General features: G+C 30.5%; 2 protein-coding genes across 2 annotated transcripts; both read left to right on the top strand.

The window, feature by feature from the left end:
* The first annotated feature begins 789 nt into the window (after positions 1-789).
* Positions 790-5,472, top strand: LOC107916174 (endo-1,3;1,4-beta-D-glucanase). The gene is made up of 7 exons (XM_016845323.2): positions 790-1,356; positions 1,886-1,907; positions 2,860-2,986; positions 3,306-3,396; positions 3,563-3,652; positions 4,475-4,572; positions 5,063-5,472. Exons 1-7 carry the CDS (start codon positions 1,209-1,211, stop codon positions 5,201-5,203), a joined length of 717 nt encoding a protein of 238 aa, XP_016700812.1. The 5' UTR covers positions 790-1,208; the 3' UTR covers positions 5,204-5,472.
* Positions 5,473-7,923: 2,451 nt separating this feature from the next.
* On the top strand, positions 7,924-8,785 carry LOC107916008 (phylloplanin). Its single transcript, XM_016845175.2, has 2 exons — positions 7,924-8,169; positions 8,260-8,785. The coding sequence occupies exons 1-2, from the start codon at positions 7,980-7,982 to the stop codon at positions 8,538-8,540; spliced, it is 471 nt and encodes a 156-aa protein (XP_016700664.1). The 5' UTR covers positions 7,924-7,979; the 3' UTR covers positions 8,541-8,785.
* Positions 8,786-10,822: the final 2,037 nt, after the last annotated feature.

Consider the following 10,822-nt stretch of genomic DNA (forward strand, 5'->3'; position numbering starts at 1 on the left):
TTACAAAAAGACAATGATAAAAATAAAGATAAAATTCTAATAACTTGTTAAAAATTTAAGAAATATAAAAACAAACGTTTTGATATTATTATTATCCGGCGAGATATATGGAATTAGAAAATGACAAAAATTATTATCTTCGACTGACAATCATTTCTACCCACCCCATTGCCAATGCCACATTTTTTATTAGCCTTTATTAATAAATTGGTTAAAATGTGCCATAAATATATGTAATTTTCATAAATTTAGAATTTAGTCTTGTAGTTCTATTTTTAAGAATTTAGTCTCTCTATTTTTCATATTTTAAAATTTAAGTCTAATTATTGACATTGTTAAAATTATTATGTTAAATTTATGTTTATTACAATATCAATTTTTAGTTACATGTCTACCAAATGAATATTTGTTTTATTTCAAAATGTCATACCAATAAATTAAAAAAAAGAGGCAACAATTGGACATTTATTTTGAAATTTAAAAACTAAAGAGACTGGAAATAAAAGTACAAATACCAAATTTTAAATTTTTGAATAGCATAGGGACTTATTGCATATTTTAACCTCATAAAATAAGTGATAAAGCAATATTTAGTCTTTGAAGTTGATAATTTCTTTTAACTCGATCCTTGAACTTGTTGGGTTCATATTAATCTTGAAACTTAATATTTTTTTTCAATTTGATTCTTAAAATTGAATTGTATTAAGATATGATGATATGTCACTATAACATAAACCAAAAAATACGAAAAGATTCAAATTTTATAAGGAAATTGTAATTTAAAAAAAAAATTCAAATAATGATGTGGCACAATTATAGTTTCACATCATCATAACTTAATAGAAACTAAATTTAAAGACCAAATTGAAAAAAATTGTCAAATTCCAATTTTAATATTGATAAAAAATTCAGGGCCAAAATAATTTCTTTATCCCATAAATTAATCCTTAAATTATTGATTCTTAAAAGTTTTCTATCAGTCTTAAATTATAAATTTTATGTTAGTTTATCCAAAGATGACATGCAATTGGAATGTAACACATAACCTATTTTTATTTAAATAAAGCCTTTTTATTATTCTCTCGAAAACCCCGTCTTCTTCTTCCAACTTCACTGTTGGTCTTTGTTTTTATACAGTAGAAGCACCATTTGTTCAAACAAAGCAAGAGAGAGTGTTTTTTGGTTAGAAGAAAAAGAGAGGAAAGACAATGTCAGGTCCTCAGTGCTGTTCGAACCCGCCAATATTGGACCCTGCAAGTGGAGCTGGTCATGTTGAGAAACTTGCTGGCTTCAACACTTATGTTTCTGGTTCTATTCAATCCAACCTTACTATTCTTCTTGTCTCTGATATTTACGGTACTTATGCATAGCCTCTTCATTTTTTCTTTCCTTTATCTTTCTGCTTCGGTCTTTAATGTGAGTTTTCCCTCATTTTCGGTTTGGGTTTTGTGTGAAATTTGTGAGCAACTTGTCTGTTTAGGAATCCAGCAACTTCAAGGTTCCTTTTGTTTTTTTTTGGATTCGTTTGCACTTTGCAGTCTGTTTTTCAATATATTATATATGGGTTTTGTATTTGATTATAGATTTAAGCTAATATTGACTCTGAAACTAGTTCAGTAGGATGCTGGGGGTTAATATAATTTTGTACTGATTATGGATGTTTTTCAACATATTATCTCTGGGTTTTGTATTGTTTATGATATAAGCGTATTATATCTGTAATATAATTTTGGATTACTATACATTTACTTTCATTGAGCATTGTTTTGCAATTGCTTCTCACTGTTCCATTAAGTATAGATATTGTTGTCATCAGGATCATGATAATGATTACCATCGTCTTGATCATCTGCTAATATCACTGTTCATTTTCATGGCTTTGCAGGATATGAGGCTCCAAACTTGAGGTAAGCCTAATTCTGCTAGTGAAACTGCTTCTTTTTTGCCGATGTTTTGCCTTCATTATCTCTTCTATGAGTACTAGGAAGTCGAGTTTTTACTCTTGAAGATGTTATTTTTCGATTCTCGCACATGCATATAAATATTGAGATTTATTAAGATTTCAAAAGGAATACAAAAGTTAAAAGCTAGTCACAGTGCTAGCATAAGCAAAGAGCAAAAAGAACGAACCACTAAAACACAACACTAATATAGAAAACAACTAAAGTGGAACATGTCTTAAACTTAACTAAAACACCCCAAATCAAATTTCCTTTTCCCCGCCAAGTCTAGTATAAAGCCAGCAGGTTGTCAATCTGGAAAGTCTGTATAGCAAAAGAAATTCTCCACCAAGCTTATCAAGGAACCGTTCATAAATAAATGGTAATTCAGCAGGTAGGTTACTACCATCAAAAAGTGTCCTCACCCATATCAAAATCATGTACCCCAGTTACTAGCCTCATGAAAAGCTTCTTATATATGCTTCCAAGGTCAATAGTCAGCATGACACACCATGAAATTACCACCTAAGAATTTGATTAATAACCTATGATTGTAACATACCAAGGAAAATTATAGTAGATGACTTATCTTGCTTCATTTTATTCAATAGCTTTATGGATTTTTATACCAAGGTGTTTTCTCCTATTAAATAATAGTTATTCTTGGCTTAAAACACGGGGTAACCTGTGATTGTAACATTTTGAAAATTACAGCTTAGCAAATTAAGATTTGGCATCCCTCTAACTAATTTTTGACACGGTTGAATTATTTGTTTGAGATTGTGGTGTAATGGTTAGTCTGTCATAGGGTGGTTGTGTGAACCAATTTAATTTAATTACATAGTTTGTTCTATGTACCATCTTGAGTTGAACTGTACCAGCTTCTGGGACCTAATTTAAGTTGCTTTTGATTCTATAGAAAGCTCGCAGACAAGGTTGCAGCTGCTGGGTTCTATGTGGTGGCTCCTGACTTCTTTTATGGAGAACCCTTTGTCCGTGATAAACCTGATAGACCTTTTCCTGCTTGGATAAAGGATCATGGACCGGTTAGTGGCCTTTTGACAAATAATTGAAATTGGTTATCAATTTTTATAATAAAAGACATGTTCTTCAATCTTTGTTTTTTCCCTTTTTTATTCCAGTTGTATTGTATTATGGACTCTCTAATTTTCTAGACTGGCTTTAGTCCCTTTATAACTAGATGTCGATTTGATTATGAATTTCTTCAGTTCATTCCGCTTTTGTTCACTATTACAGTAATTTTTCCTTTTGGCTATATCTATTTTACCTTGAAAAGCATCTAATGCTTGATGATGCATCACTTTCGAAGTTTTATGCCCTTATGCATTTTAATTGCTTGTTTAGGATAAAGGTTTTGAGGATGCAAAGCTCATAATTGATGCTTTGAAAAGTAAAGGGGTTTCATCAATTGGAGCTGCTGGGTTCTGCTGGGGTGGTGAGTGTTAATTTATGCACTGTACTTAAAGTGGTTTCGTAGCAGATATTTACTGTGTATACAAGCATGTTCTGCACTTATGACTTCAATAATAGTATCTTTTCATTCATTCTGCAAAATCACTTTATCACTAGATGGCTAAAACTAAATCTTTTGATTTCCTCAGCTAAAGTTGTGGTTGAACTGGCAAAGGTTGCCCTTATCCAAGCAGCTGTGATGTTGCATCCTTCATTTGTGACTGTGGACGATATCAAGAGTAAGATTCTAGTGTTTTTTTTTCTTTTAAATATTTCGGTTATGATTTGTTCCTTTCATTAGAAATTGATTTGGACTTAATGACTTTAAGGTGATGTCCTCTAAGCTATGGGGCAGAACTTCTGGTTGAATTCTCTGTGAATGTTCTGCTTAGGTTCTTGCATTAGGATTTATTCTAGTTTAAAGGAAAGGGTTTGTACGATTTTAGTAAAAAAAGAGTCTGTTCTTTCAGTATAAGGTGGTGTTTGGTATGGGGTGCACCTGTAAAATCATGGTGATCTACAAATTGTGATTAAATCACCGAACTTGAGAAAAATTGAATGATGTTATGTGGCAGTGATCTTAGTTCATTGAGAGTGATTAGATCATTCCCTTAGAAGGTGATTTAATTCTAATTCACAAAGGTGAAAAAAACTTCTATTCTCAAGATGAAGTGAGTTGTGAAATGACTTTTAGTCAGTATTAATTTGTGAATTAAAAACTTCCTCTCAAACTTTTAATTATTTTCAATAATGTGAATTTATGACTATCCATCAATTCACTATCAGAATATTAGGTGTCCTAAGACAATTAGCAAAATTATGCAACTGTCTCGAGAACAGAAACTCACGGCCTTGTATGGTGATTACTTTAGTGTTTTTCCACATTATCTATATCATGAAACTATCTCTATGATATGCAAAAATTGAAGTTTTGGGTTTGGTTGCAGTTATTAGTTGATTCCTTAAGAGGGTATTTTCACCCATTATCATGCTTTTGTGTGGTGTCTGTGGTAGGGGCAAGTTTAGCTTAGTAATATTTGATTATGTGTAAATTCTTGCAGGTGTGAAGGTGCCCATTGCGATATTGGGAGCTGAGATTGACAATTTGTCTCCCCCAGAACTTGTAAAACAGTTTGATGAGATATTAAAAGCGAGTGAGGTATGAAGGCCCAATGCCTGGTGTCATACTGTCTGTTATCTTTATTGAATGAACCTAAGACTGGTGAAAAATTGCATTTTCTTTAACTTGATATCAATGTTATGTTTCTTGTTTGCTCCATTCAGTAGCCTGTCCTATGCTTATTTTGCCAGGTTCCTATTTAGATGAGGTGTTATAAGTCCCACATTTCTCATCTTTTGTACTTGTTTGTGACTTAAATACCATATTAGAGTCACACGTGCCTTTTCTCTTATTGCCTTGCATGCCAAATAGTCACGCTTATCAACTAATCAAAATACTATGCCAATTACTCGGTCTTTTGAGTATGGCTTTTTCCGGGTTCCCTCTTTACCTTCAACCCAAGGGGTGCAAGTGACCCTGTGTTTGGCTACATATACTCTTCACCAGAGTTTCCTTAATGTTAAATAATGTTCTGTATGGAACAAGCACACTTTTATCTTTGTTACAAAACAATATCTTTCTCTTGCAGGTTGATAGATTTGTGAAGATATTTCCTAAATGTGCCCATGGATGGACGGTCAGATACGATGTCAATGATACAACAGCTGTGTCATGCGCTAATGAAGCTCATCAAGATATGCTGGAGTGGTTTGCAAAGTACGTTAAGTGAGCAACTTATCCGATGATGATGGTGTTAATGCGTATTATCTAGAATTCTGTTTACAATATGGTCTTGTTTCTACAGAATAAGGGTAAATTTTAATGCATTGTGCCTTAGTTGCGGTAGAATTTAGAAAAGCTTGAACGGATGTGGTGTCCATGTTGTACCATTTAGCCAATGCATTGGAATTCCTGTTTATGTGGTTCAGTATAATGGAATTTCTGTTTATGTTGTACTAAAGGGCTAATCATAAATTCAGTATTCTATCCCATTGGTTATATGTGAGCCACTCTGCCCACCGTTGACTCATTATCTCTTGATCAAATATGGAGATTCAATAGCATTTTGTGTCATTAGCAGCCATGATATTTCATGAATCCGCATTTCAAAGCAATGGAACACAAGTGGGGGGGTTCTGTAATGGTCCACTTGGCTAGCTTCTCTTTAGTCTAATGGTTGAAACTAAGATTATTGCCAAATTAAGCAACTTATTCGATGCTTGTCGCCATCTCAATATTCTGCCCTAACCCACAAGGAAAACTAGAGATTTCAGAGGAAAAAATGATAGCTACACATGGACCAATCTATAAACTTTTTCAATCAATCGGGATACAAAGGCCAAACTTCTCTTAGCTTCTGCAACTTCACTACATATAGAATAGAGAGTCCTCACACTGCTTTTGCATTAGTGAAAGAAAAAAAGATAAGCCAAGGAATGAAGGTGTGTTTATTATGTTGATTTATATATATATATGTTATACACATAGTTAAACAAAGCTTTTTTTTCTCTTTTTAAGTTCTCTTAAATTGTGGTTTAAGTGGAATGAAAAATATATATTCTAAATTTAAAGGAAAATGCAAGTTTAACATTGTTGAAAGAGACAGCAACAAATTCTAAATATAAACATAAAAATTATAAATATATACTTAAATAAAGAGAAAAGGCTATTAAAGATGTAATTTTGTTAGGGGTAGAAACAATTTTGGATTTATGTTCCATCGGCTGAAGTCAAAATTTTCATAACTAACATACAAATGCCTCAGATATATATATTTTGGATGGGACAACTGGATTTTATTATTATTAAAAAAAACACAGTTTCCAAACAATAAGGGAAAGCTGTAAAGTACATTAGGAAATGGAAATTTTGAATGCTAAATGAGCTGAAACCTTGTTTCAGATATCGCCATTGTCTCTTGAATAATAAATTTATCACCATTTTAATTCCATTTGTGAAAATTTTACTTTCCAATAGTTCTATCATTAAGGGTAATTATTTTTTTTTTGTAATAACAATACTATTAATGGAAATTATTTGATATAATATTATTTATGTAAACTAAAAATTTTACAAACATGACAAGTGCATTATAGGATATATTTTAAAATCTAAAGAAAAATGCATAATAATAAATTTAATTTCTATCGTTTCATTTTAACCTTAATTCTTTTCTTTTTGAACCAATTTAGTTTTCAACTTTCAAATTTTATTTAAATTGTTATTTTTTAAATTAAAAATTGATTGGATTGTTAAAATTTTAACAATAGTGATACGAAAATTTGTAATTTTTATGAATTTTTTTAATTTTCAAACATTTTATATATTTTTTGAATTTATATAAAGTACACATAGATTGTCATGCGAGCTGCCGCACCAATGTCATTAAAATTTAACAATTTTAGTCAAATTTTCTCTGCAAAAAATAATAATTTGACTAAAATTTGAAGGTTGAGGGCGATCAAAATAGAGTCAGTGCTAAAATGGAAAAAGTGAACATTAGGGAACTAAATTTATTATTATGAAAATAAATAAATAAATAGGACACTTATTATCATTCTAACCCGACTTGTAAAATTTTTACTTTCCATTGATATTTGATGATTATCCATATCATTAAATAATCAAATTTTTAAAAAATTGTAGAATTATTAAAATAATAATATTATTAGATGAAGTAATTTTATTCTTTTCTCTAAAGAATTTTAAAACAATTTTATATTTTTTTTCAAAATTAATTTTCATACATATTACTTTCAGTAACTGCTAAATTATAGCACAAAATTATAGCACACCCATGATATTTGTGGAAAATATATTTACAAAATGTTGTATAAAATATTGCTTAAACTTTGATTGAGATAATAAAATTGAAGGTCTAGAAAATTTATTGTCCTGCCTTCAAATCTTAATATATATATATAGTTTTTTTTAAAATTTATTCTGGTTTTAAATTATATTTTATAGATTCCATATAGAATTAGAATTAGAAAAAATATTTCTTATAATAATATTCATTATTTTTTTTAAAGATATGCTTTAAAATTTTTTTCTTAATTAAATTAATGTTCAGTGAATTCAACTCATTTTAGAATTAAAAATAATAGATATAGATTATTTATAATCTAACAATTTTTTTTTTAAATGATGTCCTTTATTACCCATTTTATCTTCTCGCCGTTTTTTTTTCATAGTAATGCCTATATTAGAAAATCTCACATCACTTCTCAATTGCTTTTTCTTTTCTTTTCTAAGTGAGTTTTTTTTTTTCCAACAACAATGTTAAGCTATGCCAAAGTCTAGGGGGCAAGGTTTAGCCCCCACGTAGGTGAAGCCTACAATGGTGGCGTGCATGGTGCTGATGGTGAAGGTCCCCAACTTGTGTGGAAGATTTTAGCACCAACTTGCCCTCTAAGTTGCCTATAAATAACTAGGGTTGTCGAACATCACAGCTGCAAGAGTGAATCATTTTCATTGATTAAGTCGGTTAATTAACCCAAAACTTCATGGCCTTGAAAACACTTATGTTGGTTTGTCTCTTGGTTGCTGCAATGGCATTGATACCTCCAATTGCTGAAGCTCAACTAGGTGGCCTCATTAGCGGCCTCCTTGGCTTGATTAGGATCCAAGGGACTGTATTTTGCACTGTCGATGGCAACATTGGTGTAAACGGCACTGCAACCCCAGTTTTCCCTTGTAAGCTTCTACTTTTATATCATTATATTTTCCCGAGAAAATGATTACAAATGCTGAGTTATATATGTATTTGGTATAAATGTGTCTTAGATGCATTGGTGCAACTTCAGGGTGGTGGAAACGTGGTTTCGAGTTCAACAACAAATGGATCTGGCATATTCTCCATATTATTAGATCCATTGCAATTCCTTGTCCCTTCATTGATCAACAATTGCAACTTAGCCGTAAAAACTCCGCTCTCCAATTGCAATACCTCCCTTCCATCCATCGGGGGATTGTCTTCAACCTTACAAGTCATCGGAAGCACCGTTGCTGGACTCTTGAACATCACCAACATCATCCCAACCGGGTTCGGGTTTTTACGAGCATGATAAAACTCGAAAACTAGAACAAGAACATCCATTGAACAAGTGATAAATAAGGTGGTCGTTTTGAATGTTGAATGTGGCTATAGCGTCGCTCTTTGTCGTATAATTATTGTTGGCTTATAATAGATACAAATGTGGGGCTATAACAATGTCTGTAATTCTTAATAAAACTTACATTTTGTCATGTAAGTAAAGTCCCAATGTAATCTTGCTATGTTTCGAGAAATAAATAAAGTTGTGTTTGATAATACTTATTATATTGAAAACGACAACTTTCAAGATAATTATATTAAAATTTCAATTAATACTTTTTTTTTAAAAAAAATGTTAACATTTAATATTAAAATGTTAAATTGATTTTATTTTAAATTTAATATAAATTATCTCTTTGTTTTTTAAATAAATAAAAAAGTTATCATATTTAATTTTTATCTACAATTATCATAACCAATATAAAATATTATATTAGGCCATGTTTGATAAAAAATTGAAAATATTCAAACAACTGAAATTTAATTTTTTAAACAGGTTTGATAACTCACAATAAAAAATACTAAATAAATTTCTTTTACAAAAAAAGTAAAAACCTACTTCTTACTTATAACCTACTAGAATAAATTCAATGATTTTTATTTTATTTTATTTCATTTAAGATTATATTATCCTTTATAAAATAATATAATTATACTCAATATTTAATTTTAAATAATATGCCAAACAAATTTTATAACTTAAACTCAATATTTAAATTTTTTATACTTATTTTCTCAATACTTAATTTTTAGTTTATCAAATATAACCTTAATAAAATTAAAATAAAATATTTTATTATGATAAAAAATAATAATTTATGAAACCAATATATATTTATAATTACAAACAATATAATTATATTCTATATTTAATTTATATTAATATACCAAATAAATTATAATGGTTATAAAATTTTGTATTTAATTTTGAAACATTTAATTCAATTTATCACCGATTAACTTGTTAAGCCCAATCTCTCCAACCCACCTTCAAATTGGCTTCCGTTTTTAGCAACAACTTCCATTCGTCCAAGGCAGTCGGTTGGTTGGCGGTATGGCGAGCAATTGCCACCCCTGTGGTTCTCATCGTCCTTACTTCCACCTCCTTTGACGATCATCGATAGTTTTTTCAACATGAAGAGGTTTGATTTGGAATAATAATTTGTGGCCTTGATTTGACCTTTATCTTCTCTCGATGGGCTTGCTCTAGCAACCATCTGCCCTATTTTGGTTGGGCTTTTCCTATCCGATGGTTCTTCTGCTGATCTATCACTTCCAAAGAGTGGGGGTGGTTATGGTTCCATCGACAAGATAGCATTTTGACGACTCTTGCCACTTGAGATTCATCATTTCTGAACTCCATAATTTGTAATGTTAGTAATTGCAACTTTTCATAAATGTGGAAGCATCCTATATATACTAAAGCAAAGTTTTTATTCAAATAAAAAAAATTAAATTTTGCTGCACCACTTCTACTTCTCACATTTAGTTTGAGTTATAAAAACACAAAAGAAAAAAAGCTAATACTATTGTCGGTTTTATAAGGAGTAAATCTCATTTGATTGCATTCGCCGCCAATACATTTATCGTAATCAAATCCTTTAGTTGAGTTTCTATTAAATAAGTAATAGGGTAAACTACACCCATGGTCATTTTTGTTTACTTTGGGTTACATTTAAGTCACTTATGTTTGAAATATTACATTTTAGTCACTTACGTTATCATGTTGTAACATTTTAGTCACTGAGCTATTAATTATTGTTAACGGTGTATTAGTAAGCTAACGTGACACATTAAAAATCATCATTTCAAACAAAAATTTAGGTTAAATTTTACAATTGGTCCCCATATTTTTTTCGCTTTGAGCAATTTAATTTTCTGTTTTATGATCTTTTAACTTTCCTTTTTTTTCTATTATTTTCTGCTTCTCTCTCTGTTTTCCTACTTTCTCCATTTCTTTTAATGTATTAGGAAGTTGAATTAGCAATGAAGAAAGAAGCAAAAAGTCGAAAGTTGTCATTGCCTATAACCAAAACCCATAAACACATACCATATGCTAACTATCAAAACCCTCCACCACCACCCATCGTCTTCATTTCATCCACTAACACCTTCACCACTACCATGACCTCATTCATGACAAACCTAACAATATCATCTCCTCACCAAATAAGCCCGCGTTCAAATCAATCAAGAATCTAAGTAAACAACAATTAATAAGCCCTAAAAAATCACAGAGAGCCAAAGATTAGG

The sequence above is a fragment of the Gossypium hirsutum genome, chromosome D10 (assembly GCF_007990345.1).
Source record: "Gossypium hirsutum isolate 1008001.06 chromosome D10, Gossypium_hirsutum_v2.1, whole genome shotgun sequence".
In the NCBI taxonomy this organism is placed as follows: domain Eukaryota; kingdom Viridiplantae; phylum Streptophyta; class Magnoliopsida; order Malvales; family Malvaceae; genus Gossypium; species Gossypium hirsutum.

Excerpts from the sequence above, each read along its gene's own strand:
- LOC107916008 (XM_016845175.2), top strand. The coding sequence starts at position 7,980 with ATGGCCTTGAAAACACTTATGTTGGTTTGTCTCTTGGTTGCTGCAATG. Across the intron at positions 8,170-8,259 it reads TGCAACCCCAGTTTTCCCTT|ATGCATTGGTGCAACTTCAG; the intron begins GTAAGCTTCTAC and ends AATGTGTCTTAG.
- LOC107916174 (XM_016845323.2), top strand. The coding sequence starts at position 1,209 with ATGTCAGGTCCTCAGTGCTGTTCGAACCCGCCAATATTGGACCCTGCA. Across the intron at positions 1,908-2,859 it reads TATGAGGCTCCAAACTTGAG|AAAGCTCGCAGACAAGGTTG; the intron begins GTAAGCCTAATT and ends TTGATTCTATAG. Across the intron at positions 3,653-4,474 it reads GACTGTGGACGATATCAAGA|GTGTGAAGGTGCCCATTGCG; the intron begins GTAAGATTCTAG and ends AAATTCTTGCAG.